Source organism: Brassica napus, chromosome A5, assembly GCF_020379485.1.
Source record: "Brassica napus cultivar Da-Ae chromosome A5, Da-Ae, whole genome shotgun sequence".
NCBI classification, from domain to species: domain Eukaryota; kingdom Viridiplantae; phylum Streptophyta; class Magnoliopsida; order Brassicales; family Brassicaceae; genus Brassica; species Brassica napus.
The window spans coordinates 20,429,948-20,450,421 of NC_063438.1; the positions used below are offsets into that span (position 1 = coordinate 20,429,948).

Below are 20,474 nucleotides of genomic sequence, written 5' to 3' on the forward strand. Positions count from 1 at the left end.
GATTTACGTTAATTAAAAATACAATGACACAAAATTATTTTACATATCCTTTGTAATTTTGACGTAGTGTTGCTTTCCATGCATATTGGAGCATGTTTTTTTTTGTTTTGAAAATGGAGCATGTCGAAGAACTATCGGTAGAATTTGCGAGTTTGTTTTCTATAGCACATTGAAAAATGCATGATTAGTTTCTGCACAATTTTAAATTTATTTGAATTTGATTATGAAAATAAAATCGTTTACCTTTGCCATAGATTGTGGTTGACTTCTGATGTTGTTGTCTCCTTCTCCCTGGTTATTTTATTAGGATTTGGAATCTTCATTGTTGAAACTTTGCAATGAGACCAACACGGACGTTAAAATGAAGTTTGTACTTGTTACAAATGTGTCAGAGACAATTTAATAACAAAGATTTGAAAACATAATTGGAAACGTGTGAAGAAAATAGACAAATGGATACTTTTGTTTGTGATGAAGAAGATATAAACAGTTGTTTTTGTTGCTTCGTTTAAAAAAAAACAGTTTTTTGGCTAAAAAACAGAAACGGTTGTTAAATCGAATGTTGTAACTTCCATGAACAGAAAGTAGAATACGTGGGTTTGGCAAAAAATTTAATTGATTTTTTTTTTAAAAAAAAAGTTGCCACATGTCAGTATTTGATTCGCCAGACGACTTGCGCTTTAGTATATAAAGGATGATACATGTGCTAAGATGATTAAATGTTAAGATACTTCTGAAGTTATGGATAAACATGCCATTTACAAATTTGTTGATTCGTATGCGAGAAGTAAACACAGTGTGAATTAATCTTTTTTTTTCTTCAAGAAACACAATATGAAACATAATGGTGATTACACATTATTCCAGGTTCAACAACTCTTGCTACCACAGAAGGTAGAAAACCTTTGATATATATACACACAAAGACAATGTTAAAAAATACAAAAAGACAATTGAAGAAGATGAGGTCTATATACCAATTACCAACTTTGAGCTAATAGACTCAAAACTCTATAAAAATCTTCTGACCTTTTACTTTTGAGACAAGACAAAAAAGGCAAAATATTCGTCAAAAGTAGATTTTGCTGACTTATTCTCATTTGTTTTCGGAATATATGAACATATCTAAGCTTCTTTATGTGACCAAATTAAATTAGACAGTAAGTAGTATTTGAATCGTTAGTTAAAGTACGAAAAATAATTCACATGCAACTAGAAGGGAATATCGTAAATTCGTAATCAATAAATTCGCTAAAATGTAAACTTTCTCATAGAGACAATGAAAGGTATATACGACATATTTGTTGTTACGAAATTCAGAGGGACTTTTGAAATTCAAAAATACTATAGTATTTGTTAGCAAAACAGAAAAAATATAGTATTAAGACGAGTCTTTAGGAAAAATAACATCAAACAAAAAGGGGATTAAAAAGTCAAGCTGATTGAATATTTACATGGTTGACAAAAAAAAAAAAAGAATATTTACATGATACAGAAAATTGCCGTCCAAGTCCAAAAACTCCATTTTGCTAAAAATCAGCTTTTCAAAAATCAAATCTTAAAACATTTATTGGAGTCATGGTTTACATATATGCACGTGTCCTAATTTTGACGCACTAGAAGCGTGTACTTATATGTAGTGGGAAAACCCGACGACCGAACACCGCAGTGACATTGAAATATAAAAGTCCTCTAAAGCAGCCACGCGTTGTTAGGAGCCCCACGTACATATGTTATTATGGTCACTACAAGAAAACGTAAGTTTAACGAGAAGAATTAACGAGGAAAAACAATTCTCGTAAAAGTACGTTGATTTTGCGAGGAAAGTACGTGAAAAAAGAAAAGTATCGTTATTTCGTCGTAAGGTCACGACAAAACATTTTCGTCGTAAAGACGATGTAAATTGGCATGACTTTTACGAGGAAACACTATTTCCTCGTAAATACGACGTAAACTTCGCGAGTTCTTTACGACGAAATATTTTACGTGTACTTAACGAGAAAATTTTGAATCCACCAACTTGGTAGGTGGTTCACGTTTTTTTTTTTTGCCATCCAATTAATTTTCGTCGTAATTTCATAGGAAAATTACAACTACCAGATTCGAAATTTCCTATAAATATGGATGTTTCAACATCATTTTAAACACACCAACAACAAAAAACTTGAAACAAAAAAAAAAATGGCTGGCTCTGGGACTATTTACGAGTTGCGGAATTGGATATATATGCATAAAGATGCTAACGGGAGAGTGACGAAAGAATACCTTGCGGGGCTGGAGACATTTATGCATCAAGCAGATTCAACACCGCTCGCCCAAGAAAGTGGTAAGATGTTCTGTCCTTGTCGGGAATGCAACAATTCGAAATTGGCTAACCGTGAAAATGTTTGGAAGCATTTAATAAATAGAGGTTTCACGCCAAATTACTATATCTGGTTTCAACATGGAGAATGTTTTAATTATGATCAGAATGAAGCTAGTAGTAGTAATAGCAATTTTCAGGAAGAACCGGTTAATCATCATTTGCATAATGAACATAGTTACCATCAGGAGGAGATGGTATATTATGATAGGGTTCATGATATGGTAGCTGATGCATTCGTAGCTCATGATGAAGATGAAGAACCTAATATAGATGCAAAAAAGTTTTACGGAATGTTAAACGCGGCGAATCAACCACTTTACAGTGGTTGTAGAGAAGGTCTCTCTAAATTATCGTTGGCTGCTAGAATGATGAATATTAAAACTGATCACAATCTACCTGAAAGTTGCATGAACGAATGGGCGAACTTGTTTTATGAGTATTTGCCGGAAGACAATGTATCTACTGATTCTTATTATGAGATTCAGAAATTGGTTTATAGTCTTGGTTGCCTTCGGAGATGATAGATGTTTGCATCGACAACTGCATGATCTATTGAAGAGATGATGAGAAGCTAGAAGAATGTCGATTCTGCAAGAAGCCACGATTCAAGCCGCAAGGACGGGAACATAATAAGGTACCGTACCAAAGGATGTGGTACCTACCAATTACAGACATATTGAAAAGATTGTATCAATCAGAGCAGACTGCTGGAAAGATGAGATGGCATGCCGAGCATACTCAGACGGATGGTGAGATGACTCATCCATCAGATGCAAGAGCCTGGAAACATTTCAACAAAGTACATCCGGATTTCGCTAGCAATAGCTGGAATGTGTATCTCGGATTATGCACAGATGGATTTAGTCCGTTCGGAATGTCAGGGAGACAATATTCATTGTGGCCAGTCTTTCTTACGCCATACAACCTGCCACCGGAGATGTGCATGCAACGGGAGTTGCTATTCTTGACCATATTGATACCTGGTCCGAACCATCCAAAAAGGTCCATGGATGTTTTCCTACAACCACTGATAAAAGAGTTGAAGGATTTGTGGTCAACAGGGGTGAGGACGTACGACTGTTCAACGAAGACGAATTTTACGATGCGAGCTATGCTTTTGTGGACCATAAGTGACTTTCCTGCCTATGGGATGTTGTCTGGATGGACTACACATGGGAGATTAGCTTGTCCATATTGTAATGGAACGACAGATGCGTTTCAACTGAAGAATGGTAGGAAGACAAGTTGGTTTGATTGTCATCGTCGATTTCTTCCCATTGGCCATCCTTACCGAAGAAACAAGAATTTGTTTAGGCACAAAAGGCTTGTGAGAGACACTCCTCCACCATATCTAACTGGAGAACAAATTGAAGCGCAAATCGACTACTACGGAGCTTACGAAACAGTTCGTTGGGGTGGTAATTGGCATGTCCCTCGTAATATGCCTGATTCTTACGGTGTTCATCACAACTGGCACAAGAAGAGTATATTTTGAGAGTTGCCATATTGGAAGGATCTTCTTCTGCGCCACAACCTCGATGTGATGCATACAGAGAATAATTTCTTTGAGAACAACATGAATACAATATTGAATGTCCCAGGGAAGACAAAAGACAACATAAAATCGAGGTTGGACTTGCCGGATATTTGCTCAAGAAGCGAGTTACATATTAAAAGCAATGGACAAGTTCCCGTTCTGATATTCAGACTGTCTTCAGAAAAAAAGTTGGTGTTGTTCAACTGGGTGGCATCAGAAGTGAAGTTCCCCGATGGGTATGTTTCAAATCTCTCTAGATGTGTTGAAAAGGGTCAAAAGTTCTCTGGGATGAAGAGTCGTGATTGTCATGTCTTTATGCAACGACTACTGCCCTTTGCATTTGCGGAGCTACTTCCAACAAACGTACATGAAGCACTTGCAGGTACGTAGTGTATTATATCACAATAATTTTATAACGGCCTAGTTTACAAAATAATATATGACTAACAATGTGTTTAATTGTTTTGGGAGTATAAAAGGCATTGGAGCATTTTTCAGGGATCTGAGCACACGCACTCTTAAAGAAGAAGTTGTGGAACAACTTCAGGAGAACATTCTCATCTTATTGTGCAACTTGGAGAAGATATTTCCTCCTGGATTTTTTGACGTGATAGAGCATCTAGCTGTCCACCTCCCATATGAAGCATTGCTTCGTGGACCTGTACATTACGGATGGATGTATCAGCATGAGCGAGCCATGAAATATTTGAAGGGAAAAGCAAAGAACCTCGCCAAAGTTGAAGGTTCTATAATTGCTGGAAGTTTGACGGAAGAAGTTTCTCACTTCACATCGTACTACTTTTCGTCAAAAGTACGTACCCGGAGAAGAGCTCCAAGAAGATATGATGATGGTGGGGTTGTGCCAACATATGCAGTTGCTGGTGTTCCAGACATCTTTAGCCAGATTGGACGACTCGGTGGGAAGTCTAAAGAGGTTTGGTGGTCGAGTGAACAAGACGCTCATAGTGCACACACCTATATGACGACGATGCAGATTATCCTAAGTGGTTACACGAAGTAATTCAATCTCCACTTGTAAAGGTCACCACATCACAGATGTATTTCACACGAGGCTATACTTTTCACACATATGAGTATGGTAGACAGCGGGCGACCAGTAACTATGGAATATGTGTGAAAGGGGAAACAGATTTCTACGGGATCTTGACGGAGATTAATGAAGTCGAATTACCAGGGATACTGAAGCTGAAATGCGTCCTCTTCAAATGTGAATGGTTCGATCCCGTCGTCAACAGAGGTGTTCGGTCTAACAAATTTGGTGTAGTTGATGTCAACGGTGACCGACAGTACAACAAATTCGAGCCTTTCATCTTAGCTTCACAAGCAGACCAAGTTAGCTTCCTTCCATACCCTCGGATGAGAGATTCGGGTATAAATTGGTTAGCAGTGATCAAAGTTACACCTCGAGGACGAATCATCAGTGGAGAAGAACCACCATTGCAAGAAGAACAGATAAATGAAATCGAGGAACCTGAACAAGAAATTGATGACATCCTTCTCATTGATCCGCATAATCACGAATACGAAAATCTTACCGATGATGCCACAGACGAAGCTGTAGAAGACAAGTTTAATGAAAATGATGATATTTCTAGTGATGACGAGAATGTCGATGTATCTGATTGATGTATTTGATTTTGTGTAGTTTGTTTTATGAATAAGGTAATGTGAGAGTTTGTTTTATGAATATGGTAATGTGGGAGTTTGTTTTATGAATAAGAAAATGTGGGAGTTTGTTTTATAAATAAGTAAATGTGGGAATTGTGGTTTGGAATGGAAATAAAGATGGGGTTTGGAATATATGAAGTAGAAGATAAGGAATATGGGGTTTTGGGGTTTGGGGTTTCGGATTTTAGGGATTTAAACGTACTACTCGTTAATTCCTCGTAAGTTGACGTCGAACTTACGACGTAATCCTCGTTTATTCCACGTAGGACAGAATCGTCGTAAAGGACTTGTTAGGTAACGTGGAAATAACGACGAAATTAAAAAAAATAAAGAAATCGAAACCCGTTAATTCCACGTAGGACGGAATCGTCGTAAACACCTCGTAACATAAATAGTCGTAAATATCCCGTATAGTGAATGACAAACGAGGCACTCTTTAATTCCATGTAGGACAGAATCGTCGTAAACACCTCGTAACACAAATCGTCGTAAACACCTCGTAGAGAAAAAACTAGAAAAAAAAAGAAAAAGAAGAGAGATACCAGATTTACATGTGGCAAGACTTCCAGCAATTATAATACTTAAGTCTCGCCCACATAAATTCTAATATCTTCTTTTCTTCTTTTTTTTTTTCTCAAATATTTATAATTTGAATTGGAATTGATTTGGGAGTATGATGTGAGATAGATAGAATGTGATTTGGGAGTTTGTGTGTGGGTTGAGAAGGAGAGTTACGGGTATATTTATAGGGAAGCTTTCCACGGTAATTCCACGTAAGCTAAATCGTCGTAACTTCCTCGTATCTAATAACACGGGCCTTTGTCATTCTTCGTAAATTCCTCGTAGAATAAAACGCGGGCCTTTGTAGTCTGTCGTTGTTTCGTCGTAAAAAAAAACACGGGCCTCTGTAATTCATCGTAAACTTACGAGGAATTTGCGACGGTATGTAATCTTATATATACCCCCGAGCGCTCACTCTTTCTTTCCTCTCTACTTCCTCTCCATTTCCTCCATGTTTCGTTGCAATGGTAAGCCTCTCTAATTACTCTCTAATTTAGTTAGTTTAGGATAGATTAGGTGGTTAGTATAGAGAATTTAGATAGGTTTACGGATCTTATGTTATTTAGTGTTGATTAGGTGGATAATGTTGGAAAATATACTGTTGACGAAAATTTAAAAAATTAAATTTTTTTCTCAGGTTCGAAAAGGTAGACTTACTGCCCATTACAGAGAGATGTTCGGTGAGCCGGGTAGTCGTTTAGACCCGTCGTCTTTTTCAGCTCCCGGTTCTTCGGGTCAGGAGACTGTCCCCGAGACTCAGTACACTCAGAGAGTCTCTGGGTTTCCTTCTTCTAGTGCACCATCGGTTCCTCATGTGCCTCCCCCGATGGCTCATCCGACGATGCCTCCTTCTGTGCCTCCTCCGATGGCACCTCCGGCGATGCCCGCCGAAATTCATCCCGATTTGATGGTGCCTCCGAGTGCTCCTTACTCGCAGTACACTGTAGAGGACATTCTCCGTCTGCCAGGCAGAGAAGGTTTACCAGTCATCAACCCCGACCGACCGGACGGAACTTTGTGGTACGTTACATTAATTTTTTTTATTCAATTCGTTTAAAATTCTTTTATAACATTAAAAAATAATTTATATTTTAAATTTGTTTTTTTTCCAGGTTTGGGGTTGACAATTGTCTTGCATCGGACGTAACAGACACGATCAAAGGTTACTTCTCCATGGCGCATCCGAACTGGAGTAAGACGCCTCACTACGTCAGAAAGACGTGGTTCAAAATTTACGCTGTAAGTTTCTATTAATTAAATATATATATATACTTTAACTTTTTCATGATTTTTATAAATTTCTTTTTAAAAAACTAATTATTAATTTATATTTTTTTTTTTCAACAGCAAAAATATCATTGGGCTTTGGGGATCGCTGAGACGGTGAGGAAGAAGTTTGTCGCGAAGGCGAAAGTTCGCTTATTGGACACGGTCTCCAACTGGAAGGGTGACTGGATCGTGAAGGGGTATGAGCGTGGCAAACCCGCTGAGCTCACCACGGATGTGTGGGATGGCCTCATCCGATATTGGCGTCTTCCTGATTCCATTAGAGTCGTCCAGTCTTGCTCTAACTCCCGTAACACGGTCGATGAGCACGGGAACGGGCCGATGCATCACACTACGGGCCAAAAACCCCACGCTGGTGTCCGTTTGGAAATGGTAATTAAATCTTTTATTAAATACAAATTTTTATATATATTTATAAATTTTAATATTCTAACTTTCTAAAATATTTTTTAGGCCAAAGAGACGGGACATTTTCCGTCTCTTGTAAAACTTTACGAGAAGACCCACAAGAACAAGGCGGGCGTATTTCTAGATGGCAAGTCCGAGCAAATCTACAATGACTTGCTTGCTCGGGTTGAAGACCGCCATACCCAGCTGACCCAGCAGTCCACCGATGGATTACCCGTCACCTTATCCACACCTGAAGTGGATAAGATTTACGAGGAGGTAAATTTTTTAAAATTTTAAATTTTTTTATTATTTATTTAATTTTTAACTTTAAATTTTTACTAACAATATTTATTTTTTGTTTTTAAGGTTGTCCCTAAAAAAAGGGACGGACGTTGGGGATTGGTTCCGTCAACGATGTTCCGAGAGCGACATCGTCTTATGGTCAGCAACGGGATGATAAAGTCTCTCAGCTGCGTAGAGAGTCCGAAGAGCTGCGTAGAGAGTCCACTGAGCTGCGTCACGAGTTGACCACGACGCGATCTGCGTTCACAGCTCGTGTGGGTGGACTCGAGGGCTTCTTGGACGTTGTAGCGGCCACAAATCCGGACTGGGAGAACTTTTTGAGGAACATGCGACAACAAAATCCTATTCCAGGCGAGTCAACATCCGACGACACACATGCCGAGGAGGATGTAGCGAGGAGGAGTGATGAATTCTACCGGGCGATTCACGACGACTAGCTCTTAGTTCTTTTTTATTTGATCGGCAGTTCTTGTATTATAAATTCAAAACTTATTTATGTATAAAATATTTTGGTTTTGATTATTTTAGAATTTTAATTTTATTAATAATTTAAATAATTTTAATTAGTTTTTTAATTACAATTTTTTATATTTCTGTAAAATAACGTAACGAAGTAAATTCGTAGCTAATTTTTTGACTTCTTTATGTGGAAGCTTAACGAGGTTTTCACGAGGAAAAGTTTACAAGGAATTAACGTGGAAACTTAACGTGTTTTTTACGAGGAAAACTTTCAAGGTATTTACGTTTATTTTACGAGTATTTACTTTTGAGTTATTTACGTGTGTTTTACGAGGAACACCTTTCGAGGTATTTACGAGGAAATATAGCGACGTCCTTACGTGGAAGCTTTACGTGGTCTTTACGACGAAATAATCTTCTTTGCTTTTACGACGAAATCATTTCCTCGCTACCTTACGACGAATTAGCGAGGATATATGTGTTACGACAAACGTATAACGACGAAACGGGTTTCCTCGCTAATTCCTCGTAACATTGCTTTTACGACGAAATCACGAGGAAAGCCGCCTTCGTAAAACTTGTGTTTTCTTGTAGTGGGTACTCATGGTGTAACCACTACTAATTAACAAATCATCATATGTAAAACGATAAACTGAAATGGACTAGATCAGTTTATGTTCTCTTCATTTATGTTTCTTTTCTAGCTAGTGTGTCACATACTAGAATCGAATTATCTTGAACATATATATCAATTTGAAACTTCTGGGACGTGTGATGTGATATCACTGGTATAAATATAATAATGGTTGGTAAAGTTCTTATTTATATTTTTAATAGATGGTGTTCTTTTTCTGAATATATTATAGATGGTGTTCAAACATGTGAACATCTGAATATTGCAGAGATGATGTTGGTGTTTGATATGTTTCCCCACCAGAACAAGAAACTAATAGTTGTATATATATATATATATATATATATATATATATATATATAAATTTAAAAAAAAAACACTATCGAATTCGGTCAGTATATTATATGATCGATTACGTAATGATTAGTTGAAAAGTAATCTGAAAAGATAATGATACAAAATCAAAATCTTAATCATGCGGACGGCATTTAATTCCCAATCAACAAGAAGCATATAATTTAATCGAAATACATGGAAACTTGTATATACTATATAGTTAAAAAAACATATAAGAGCAACAAAAGTTTTTATTCACGTATTATTCAATCACATTTTCTTTTATTTTTATTAGATAGGAGATAGCAACAGCACTGGACTATTCACTAATCATTTATAATCAAGCATAATCTTGTCCACTAGCAGGCCACGCTCAAGAAGATCTTGCAAGTCTCGACATTATCGTAATTTATGATCAAGACTTATAAAAAAAAACAGTCATCAAAGGTTATGACAAAAGTGGAGTTTTATCACTCTCATAAACGCTCAATCTTCTCTCTTCACCAAGAACTTTCAGATTTTCAGATCTACAGCTCCGGCGGTTTCCATAGCGTCGGAGCTGTGCTTTCATGTTTATAAATCTTCTCAGTGTGGTTCTTTTAAGATCCGTATTGTATCTGGGTTTTTTTCGTTTTGTCTCTGTTTCAGTTGTAGTTCTTTAGGTGTTAGAGGAGATCTTTCAGTAGTCTATAAGATGTGGTGTGGTTCATCTCTTCGTCGCTGCCGTGGCTCGCTTGATTGATTTGACCAGATCTGTATCTTTTTCTGGTGTACGGTGCTGGTTGATGCCGCCTCTGATGTGGGTTGCTAATTCTTCCATCAGATTTGGTCAAATCATTGTCGTTTGAGTCGTTTGTGGTCGGCGTTTTGGTCTGTAATGCTCATCTCGTCTTTAGTTTCTGGCTAATCGAAGGAGCTCCTCTTTTGTTTTGTCCGGTCAATACCAGATCTCTTTTGGGTTTCTGTTTGTGCTATTGTCACCGGCTTTTTTCCGGTTTATGTTTCCCCATGGTTGGAGCTGTTGTCTCTGGGAAAAGGTGGTTCACATAACACCATCTTCGCCGGCTTTCGTTTCCAAGAAAAGATTGGAGATTTGGATTCAATCCTTCTTCTACAGTTTGTCTTCGCTGATGGCGGAGATCAGTCGTGCATGCTCTCTGACTCCAGAGGAAGCTCATGCCTTCCGGTCGTGGCGGTGTTCACGTGGTGGGTGGAGCTGCTATTTTCCTCTTTGATTCTTGTGTGGAGCTTAAGGCCTGGTTATATTTAATGTCTTTTCTGTGTTGGGCTTTGTTTGATCTGTTTGTATGATGTTAGTGTTGGCCTTTGTCCATTTTGGACTTAAACCTTTAATAAAATAACAGATGATAAAAAAAAAAAAGTGGAGTTTTATCACTTATTTAAGGGTCTGACTGGTTCAAACGCAGCAGTTGCGGTTGTCGTTGCGGGAGTTTGTGGATGCGGGCGGTTGCGATTTCTAGCGGTTTTAAGAGATTTGTACGATTGTTACTACGGTTAAAAATTGGTGCGTTTGCGGGTGACTTATGACTGGTTAACTACCAAATGCGGTAACTGTCAAATAATAAATTAACAATATTTATATTTAATATAATTATAAAAATATCAAAAATTATAAAGTTATAATAAATATAAAATTTATATTTAGAAAGTTATAATTTTAAATTTTGAAAATTTATTGAAATTGTTTTTATCATAAAATTTTATAATATTAATTAAAATATAATAAATATATTTAAATATTTTCATAATTTCAATTTTAAATTTTTTATTAAATATTTTTACTTTTGTATATATATTGTTTTAAAAAAAAAAAAAATTTTTTTATCCTCCCGCAACCGCCCGCAACCGCAAACGCTAGCTGGAGCCAGCTTTTGAATTTATGAGATTCAGAGCGGTTTGAAGCGGTTTAGAGCGATTTGAGTGATTGTTGCAAACCACCGATAACCGCTACCAACCGCAAAAGCTGCGTTTGCGGGTGGTAGCGGAAAAACCAGTAGCCCCCTAAATATTTACCTGATCTAATAACCAGATGGGAAGAAAAAGATAGAGAGAGAGGGTAAGGGTAAAAATGTAAAAACAAAAAGCAAAAAGAGAATCGGAGATCGTTTTTTTTTCTTTCATAATTAATCTCTGCGTGTATTTGGTGTTGACTTTTATGGTAAGAGTCAAATATGTGATCCCCGGTCGTTAAATTCAAAGCGATTACTGTTTGGTTTCACCAAAAAGTTGGAAGATGCTCACGACTCTTCCTTCCTTCCTTTGTTCCCATTTTCTCAAATATATATATATAAAGCTGCCGTCTCGAGAAGATTATAAATCCATAAGCTTCTTCTTCGTCTTCGTCGTGTGACCCGCACTTCCATCCATAGAATTCAATGTCGACCTACAAGCTCAATCACACTGTAAAATCTCTCCTTGTCTGCTTTCTTCTTGTACTATTTTAATAATCCGTTGTCTTCTGCGTGTTTGGTCTCGTGTGATCTCTCTCACTTGGTGGCTTCTGCGTGTTTCTTCCCTCTCTCTCTCTCTGCTGTTTATTTTTCGACTTAAATTTAGGATTTTTTTAAATCCATATTTGTTGAGCTTTGATAAAAATCTCTCCTTTTTGGGGTTAATATGATCGCCGGAAGTTGAGAATGTGAGAGCTATTTTTATTAATTTCTCTTTAGTTCATAGCGATGAATGATACTGTTCATAAATTTATGTCTATCTTCAAAGAAGCTCATGTTTTTGAAACAGAACATTGTTAATAACTCTATTGACTTCTTTGTTTTTTTTTTTCTTCTTGGCAGGATTCATTTGGAAAGGGAGGAGATGCAAACGGTTTGCGCTCAAACCAAGAAAACGGTTTCAGTAATTTGTCTTCTCTAGCTCAGTCAGAGAAAGCTGTTCAGGAGTTTCTTATTCAGCAGACTCCTATGCAGGCTAATGATGATCATCTCATTGAGTTCTCAGAGGCTTTGAGAAGTAAGTAAGCTTTGGATAGCTAAAAAGATTCATCATCCTTTGTGTGTTTTTCTTTCTTCTTTTTGACTTACGTTCTTGCATATTTTGTAGCTGTTGCAAAGGCTTTAAGAGGATCTTCTGAAGGAAAAGCATTGGCTCAAGCTGAAGCTGCTGAATGGAAACGGAGATATGAGTTGGAGAGGTGCAAGAATCTAGAGTTGCTTCTTAAAGGTTTTTTGAATTCTCTGTTAAATGATTTAGTGTATCCAGTTCCTTCTAGCTGTTTTGGTTTGAATAACATAGTTTTCTGGCTTGTGTCACAGCACCTTCGAATGGAGTGTGTGCTGATGAATCTAATAGCAATGGGATGATGGATCATTCAGCCAAGTCTCCGCGGCTTCATGTTCAGGAAAACGGGAATTCCTTGGAGCGTATTTGCGCTCATGAAGTGCTTCAAGATTGTGAACCTAACAGTCCTAATGGCTGTAACAACAAATTGAAGCGAAAGGTAATATACATAAACATAAAGTAGGCAAACCTATACCACATATTATCAGCACTCAGCAGACGTAGGACATCAATTTAGATGAAAATTTCTTCTTTTAGAGAGCTTAAGTATCCTCTTCAGATCTGCTGTATCCCAATACTGTTGCATCCACAAGCGGCTGCAAGCCTGCAAGAGTACATGAAACCTTAAGCCATATCTCATGTGCACTTTCACGTCACGTCTGCATGTACATATTCAAAGTCTGTTTTAACGTGCATGGATGCAGGCATCATTTAAGCTTTCCTGGGGATGCAAGGGGCAGACTAATGATCAACACAAAAAAGAAATCGTCTCTTTTGAGAGCGGCAATATCACAACACCAGATCGCAGTAGTAAACAGGTAAGGAAGCGTATTGGCTGCTTGTCTATATCCTCTCTCTGAATTTTATAAACACTAGTTACTTTTGTTCACAACTCGGTACACAGTTGTTCAGTATGTAGACTAACTTATACAACTTGTAATATTCAGATTTCACTGACATGGGAGTCCAGTCCACAGACTGTTATTATCTTCACTAAGCCTAATTCAACTTCTGTACGAGTTCTTTCTGTGGAAATGGTCAGGTCTGTATTCTCTTGAACTCTCTTTCAGTAAGATATTATTTACACAAACCATGAGGACTAGATTCAGTGATTCTCTCTGAATTGGAAGGTAAAAAGTGTTTCCTATCATATTCTTCAGATGGTTGAGAGATCATAAAGGACTAAATGTCTACGTGGAACCACGAGTGAAGGCAGAACTTTTATCTGAATCAAGTTCCTTCGACTTTGTTCAAACTTGGGAAGATGGTAAACATCTCTCTCTCTCTTTCTTTTTGTGTAAATTTTCTCTGTATATGATCAAAGCGTCGTAGTTTTTTTACCAATTGGTCATTTGTTTATGCAGACAAAGAAATTTCACTTCTACACCCAAAGGTTGACCTTGTTATAACTCTTGGTGGTGATGGTACTGTTCTATGGGTAACGTCACATCTGTCTGTTCCTTTTTAATAGTAAAACACACACAAACACGATTTAACATTGGAACATCGTAACGTTTACAGGCAGCGTCGATGTTCAAAGGACCAGTGCCTCCAATTGTTCCATTTTCCATGGGATCTCTTGGATTCATGACTCCTTTCCGTATCCTTAAAAATCTTTTTTCTTTTTATCAAGCATTATCTGTTGTCCACTGGAACTTTTTCTTTAACTCGCTATGATCCCAGACAGCGAACAATACCGAGATTGTCTTGAATCGGTTCTGAGGGGTCCACTCAGTATAACACTACGACACAGGTTGCAGTGTCACATCATCAGAGATAAAGCAAGGCATGACTACGAGACAGAAGAGACTATGCTTGTTTTGAATGAAGTCACCATCGACCGTGGGATATCTTCTTACCTCACAAACCTTGAATGCTACTGCGACAACTCGTTTGTCACATGTGTGCAAGGCGATGGACTAATACTCTCTACAACATCTGGTAGCACCGCTTACTCACTTGCAGCTGGAGGATCAATGGTCCATCCACAGGTGTTATAACATGCCCCCCCTCATGATCCTCATAACAAGCGATAAGAGCTACTAAACATGATGTTTATTTGCAGGTTCCTGGGATCTTGTTCACACCAATCTGTCCGCATTCTCTGTCTTTCCGCCCACTGATATTACCGGACCATGTGACAGTGAGAGTGCAGGTGCCATTCAACAGCAGAGGCTCCGCGTGGGTGTCGTTTGATGGGAAAGGACGGAAACAACTTGAAGCAGGGGATGCACTAGTGTGTAGCATGGCACCCTGGCCTGTCTCAACCGCTTGCCAGGTTGAATCCACTCATGATTTCCTTCGCAGCATCCATGACGGTCTTCACTGGAACCAAAGAAAGATTCAATCTTCTGACGGCCCTCAGTGACACTTGAACAAATTTATCCGAGAATTCTACTCCTTCTAAACCATATACACAGTCCTGACTTCTATAAATCTATATGCATAGAGACAAAGATGTAGTATCTGGTTTCTATACATTGGTGGGTATAATAAAGAAAATGTAGTATGATTGATTATTCAAAGTTAATGAATCAGAGATGTTTCTGTGCTAACTGATTTGTTACATTCCATGATCCCGTTTCCAAACTCTGATTAATAGACACTGCTAAAAGAAGGATAAGGAAAGGAATCATGAATCCAATGGAAAATGGAACAATTGGAGGCACTGGTCCTTTGATACTTTTGACGGCTTTCTCTGATGGTTTCCTTTTTCTCTTTCCCATTTCTTCTACAATAGAGAGGCAAATGCATATTAGTATAGAAAGCATCAAAATCTGTGGGCTAGACATTTATTTTGAAAGACTAAATGCTCTTTACGAGTGCATTTATTATTCCTTGCCATCGGGTTCTATGGAAATTAAATCATAAGTGATTACAAACAGAAAGTACCCAGTAATTCACATTTTGGTTTAATGTTCTTGAATTTTTTTTGATACTAATGCATCTTGAGATTAAAATGTTGAAGAAAACTACATACTTATTTGATGAATCATGCAGTTTCTTAATTTGTAGGTTCAAGAAATTGAGATTGAAAGGTTGAAAAGCTAGATTGAAAGTTAGGATCATCATTGAGAAATACCATCATTCATAAATTTTTTTTTTTGTTTTTATATATATATTTTATCAATATAAAAGATCAACATATATTTGGTTTATAAATTAAGTTAATGAACATGAAATTCAACTAACAAATCCAAATTCAAATATACAATGTGTGTATTTGTTACTTTGTACAAGTTTTTCAAATCACACACATTAAAAAGAGCAATCGCTTTAAAGTATTTGTGTCGCTAAAACCCTAGATGTCCGTAGCCATAACTGAAGCTAGAATGGGCACAGTAATCCATTTAGATTATCATGAGCAGTTATGAAACGCCTGTTCCAGAGATAAGAAACATGAGTCTTTGTATCAACGGATCTAGACGCAAGATTTGCCACGGATCTATACGCATGGGCTTCTACCATTATAATGGACCTCATCCAGAGAGGAGAAGCATCTTCTCTATTGATGATTGTATTCTTGTTGATTGTTTTCCAGTAGATTACCGTTATTAGTGTAGAGGAAACTTATGTTAGGGAATAGTACACTATGGGATAAGATTGGGGTTTGTACACAAAGTTTATGCCTATTAACTCTCTGTTCTTGAACTTATGTTCTTTAACTCTCTGTTTCTATTTCAATTTATTTTCGTAAAAATTGGTTCCTAACTAATGAAAATCTTCTTTTATAAAAGAAACTTCATTAACATTTCTCGTAGGCCGGCATATTAAACAAAGACAGTAGGCCATGTTATCTCTATGCATTGGCACATGTACTGGTGATTTGGGACATTGAAAATGTCGGTGTTTACGCTAAGTACAAGGGGGCAAAAATAAAGGAGAAATCAGTGATTTTGTGCAGTCTCAGGCCACCTTGGAGACATCACAATACATGAGACTACTGCCAATGAAGAGCGAGCCCATGAGTATGTGTGGGTTACACTGCAACCGAGTGATAAGATTCACACATCTAAATTCTCACTTGAAGCAAGCAAGCGACTTTGTTATTATCCAGGATATTGCAAGCTGGACAAGAGCTCATCCTGCCCCGATAAGCGGTGATAAAAACTTCTCATTGACTGTGGCTAACCTATAGCAAGCACGCTACCACCCTATAATCGGATATGAAGGCGGGAGCTTATCAGATGCCATGAAGTGTGTTGGGTAAAAAGACTTTGATTTCAAAATGTTATCTGACTACTTTTGATACATGGAGTCGGAAGAAGCTGGAAAGTGACGATGAAAACTTATATGGTATTGCGTTTTTGATATTGAAATTAGACAAAACTTTGAAACAAAAATAAAATAAAAACCAATCATAACATGTCTGAATGGTTTTGGACATGATTAAAATATATAGAGAATCTATAAGGAATGCATGCTCAATAATTAATAGTTTTTGGTAAAACAAAAAAAAACTTGATGCAAATTTCTAGAAAAATTAGAAATTTAGATAGTTGGAATCGCAGAAAAAAATTCAACTGATTGTTTTTGCGTTTGCTTTGTAAAACCATGCCATAGGTACCGAAATTAGCGGCCATGCTATTTGTGATTTAGAATATGAAATATTTTAAAATTTTGTAATTAAAAATTAATGAAAAAAACAAGAAAAATTTATTGCAAAAATATTAATGTGTTGGGCTTTACTGTTGTGGTATCGACTAAATTTTTCATGGCTAAACATATGGGCCCATATGCGGGCTTCACAACAAAAACCACCTTTTTCGAGAGCGCCTCTCACCCTCTCACAGTTAGGTCTTCTCAACAAAGATAGAGTACTACAACACGTGGCAACAAACCAATTGCGCAAAAATCATATATGGATAAGGAATGGATCATTTCTCATCAAACGCAACGCTTTCCACAGACTCAGACTTCTTAAAACACCATCTCAAAAGCATTGCCCGAGAGAGAGAAGAATCAAAAACGTAGAATCAAATCAATTATTAAGCAATGGCATCGATGAGCATGACAGCCACATTCGTCCCGGCCGTTGCAAAGGTCCCGTCAACCACCGGCGGACGAAGGCTCTCAGTGATCAGAGCTTCAACGAGCGACAACACAACCAGCTTACAAGTCAAGGAGACACAGAACAGCACCACGATGAGGAGGGATCTCATGTTCACAGCTGCAGCTGCGGCAGTTTTTTCCTTGGCCAAGGCAGCCATGGCAGACGAGGAGGAGCCCAAACGAGGGACAGATGCAGCGAAGAAGAAGTACGCTCAAGTTTGTGTCACAATGCCGACAGCCAAGATCTGTCGCTACTGATTCAACAATCCATCTTTCATGTCTCTCTCCCTCTATCTTTCTAATATTTCGGTAAAATTTTCTCAAACTTTGTTTGTAATCATATACTAAATCAATTTCATATTTTGCTACTAGATTTTCGAATATAAACTAAACTTGACAAAAGCATTGCATAGTGTCTGTCTACAATAAAGTTGCTGAAAACTAGAATAAAGCCTTGTACCATACTTATTCAAAGTGAACACAAGCTAAGAGGAGATATTGGGTTTAACCACCTGCATACGTATAGACAAACCTCTCTCATCCCACGTAGTATCCCCAAACACAGCTCCCGTCTTATCACGAACAACGCATTCACCTCTCTCTCCCGGTTTGAACGAACAGCCTCTCGATGTCATCAGAGGAACACTCAACACGTTTCTGTTGATCCCACGTGGAACAAAAAGCACATCCCTGATCGTCGTCTTCTTCTTCCCTCCCTTCATCACAATCTTCACATCTCCTCTCCCTTCCGCCACGATAACCGTCCCGTCCACCAAACCAACCTTAGCCTTCTGCGTTCTGTCTAGACTGGTGAAAAGCTTCTCATGCGGAGTCATGTTGCTCGTGGCGTGGCCGTATATCATCCACGTATCCTCATCGTATGTGAAGGCACCCAACTCCAACTTCGCTAGCAATATGTAGTCAACTACCAGTTCTGTCTGATTCTGAGCTTCAGTTCCCGCCCGTTTGAAGCAGTGTCTTCCATAAATCCCTTGTTTAACACCCCAGTCCCCTTCCTTAGGGATGGAATGACACTCTTCAAGGTTATGATCTTCCTTGTAGCACACGTCACACCACTTGCCAACACCAAACATAGCTCTAAGCCTGTTTCGCTTAATCTCTTGATGAACATATTCATCTGGCATCGCATCAAATCTACGAAAAAACTCAGCGAGGCTCTCGAGATTCATCGTCTTCAGATCCATTAGCTCTTCAATCACAGGAGCGGCTTCCTTGTACGACCCCGAGAGCGATCCCAAAACCTTCTTCACAACCTCGTAATCAGATTTTTTCTGCAACTCTTCAACGATTCGCGAAACCCTAGCGAAGTAGGAAACGATCGATTCCTTTTCGCACATGCTAAGTTCCTCGAATTGGTGCTCTAGCCTACGGAGTTTCGCTTCTTCGTTACCTTTCGCGAGCGAATCCCAAAGCTCCTTGGCGGAAGCAGCCGAGATGGTCGTCCTGAAAGACGAATCCGGGAGAGAGGCTTGCAGTATCTTCAGCGCTTTGATGTCTCTCATCACGCGGTTTCTCCAGTGAGCGAGATCCGCGACTTTGATCGTCGCCGCTAACTCTGGAATCTTCGTAGGATCGGGAGAGAGGCCGTTTTCAACTACGTCCCAGAGACCTTTCTCCACGAGTGTTGTTTTCGCGGTGGGAGCCCACTTTTCGTAGATTAGGTCACCGGCAACACCGTCTTCTGCATTCGCCGCCGCCATAGCTGTCGTAACACTCAGGGTTTCCTAAAACTTTGTTTGTATATTCTCTTGGAGAGAGCGAATCGCAAATCGCAATGCACGCGTCGCTTACTATTTATACTTACAATAATGACATTAAACCAAATCGTTAACCCTCTTTCGGTGTACGCATTTATTCAAGATAAGCTTGGGATATTGATTCGGTTTAGCGTAACTGGAGGATATTTTCGGTTTAGTTTCTCCTCTAGCCCTGAGCGGGGTTCTACTTGGAATTCAAAATTTAAAATTTCTGGATTTTCAATATCATGCACACAGGTTTTATTTGGTTTTTCCAAATTTTCAGTTCAGTTTCGCATTATACTGTATCTAATAAAATCTTTGAAACTTTTAAAAACTGAAAAGTATCTATGTTAATAAAATTGTCAAACTATAACACCAAAAAAACTGGTATAAAACTGTCGAAATCTTCAACTATTTTCAAATTTTAGTTTGGATTTCGATTACAATAGGATCTCCAAAATACTCAATATCAAAGTATCTAAACATTACGAATCATTCGGGATTTTTTTTATTATAAAAAAAAACAAATTCCTACAGGATTCCGATTTTTTTGGGCTCGAATTAAGTTTAGAATTCGGTTAAATGCCAAGCCTATTCAATCTTTGAATTCGGTTGATACGGAGTTTTCGAAATCAAATACGGTTTAATCTGGTTTAGTTTAAATGAGTTGATCCGATTTAAGTTAGGCCCTGTTCGTTTGCTCACCCAGGTGATCCATCTGGGTGAAAATGCAAATTGATGTTCGTTTAGTGCATTATAATGCTACATCCAGATGGATCACCCAGCTGAATTTTTAAAAACTCATCTCAAATTCTTATCCAAATGAAGGTGAGTCTTGATGGTGCATCTGGATGCAGATGCATCTAGTTCAGTCTAAAATGAAAAATGACAAAAATGACCTTTTAAAATCAAAATATTATTTTCAAACCGTAAATTCAATTTTTTTTTTGCATATAATTTTTTCCACTATAACCAAAAAATACATTTTCTCACAAAAACGGAAAACACACTTTCCCGCCAAAACTGCAAGATGCATTTTTCCGCAAAAAACATAAAACACATATT

At 38.0% G+C, this 20,474-nt stretch overlaps 2 protein-coding genes across 3 annotated transcripts; both read left to right on the top strand.

The window, feature by feature from the left end:
* The first annotated feature begins 11,771 nt into the window (after positions 1 to 11,771).
* LOC125608808 (NAD(H) kinase 1-like) lies at positions 11,772 to 15,152 on the top strand. Of its 2 annotated transcripts, none has more exons than XM_048779313.1 (11): positions 11,772 to 11,984; positions 12,375 to 12,549; positions 12,640 to 12,759; positions 12,852 to 13,036; positions 13,302 to 13,415; positions 13,545 to 13,639; positions 13,758 to 13,864; positions 13,962 to 14,035; positions 14,119 to 14,197; positions 14,281 to 14,588; positions 14,663 to 15,152. In XM_048779313.1, exons 1-11 carry the CDS (start codon positions 11,958 to 11,960, stop codon positions 14,963 to 14,965), a joined length of 1,587 nt encoding a protein of 528 aa, XP_048635270.1. In that variant the 5' UTR covers positions 11,772 to 11,957; the 3' UTR covers positions 14,966 to 15,152. The 2 variants fall into 2 exon arrangements, with proteins under 2 accessions (XP_048635270.1, XP_048635271.1); XM_048779314.1 differs by lacking the exon at positions 11,772 to 11,984 and adding an exon at positions 12,099 to 12,220.
* Positions 15,153 to 17,475: 2,323 nt separating this feature from the next.
* LOC106358424 (photosystem II 5 kDa protein, chloroplastic-like) lies at positions 17,476 to 18,020 on the top strand. Its single transcript, XM_013798222.3, has one exon. It carries the CDS (start codon positions 17,593 to 17,595, stop codon positions 17,905 to 17,907), a length of 315 nt encoding a protein of 104 aa, XP_013653676.2. The 5' UTR covers positions 17,476 to 17,592; the 3' UTR covers positions 17,908 to 18,020.
* Positions 18,021 to 20,474: the final 2,454 nt, after the last annotated feature.

Excerpts from the sequence above, each read along its gene's own strand:
- LOC125608808 (XM_048779313.1), top strand. The coding sequence starts at position 11,958 with ATGTCGACCTACAAGCTCAATCACACT. Across the intron at positions 13,865-13,961 it reads TGTTCAAACTTGGGAAGATG|ACAAAGAAATTTCACTTCTA; the intron begins GTAAACATCTCT and ends TTGTTTATGCAG. Across the intron at positions 14,036-14,118 it reads GTGATGGTACTGTTCTATGG|GCAGCGTCGATGTTCAAAGG; the intron begins GTAACGTCACAT and ends TAACGTTTACAG.
- LOC106358424 (XM_013798222.3), top strand. The coding sequence starts at position 17,593 with ATGGCATCGATGAGCATGACAGCCACATTCGTCCCGGCCGTTGCAAAG.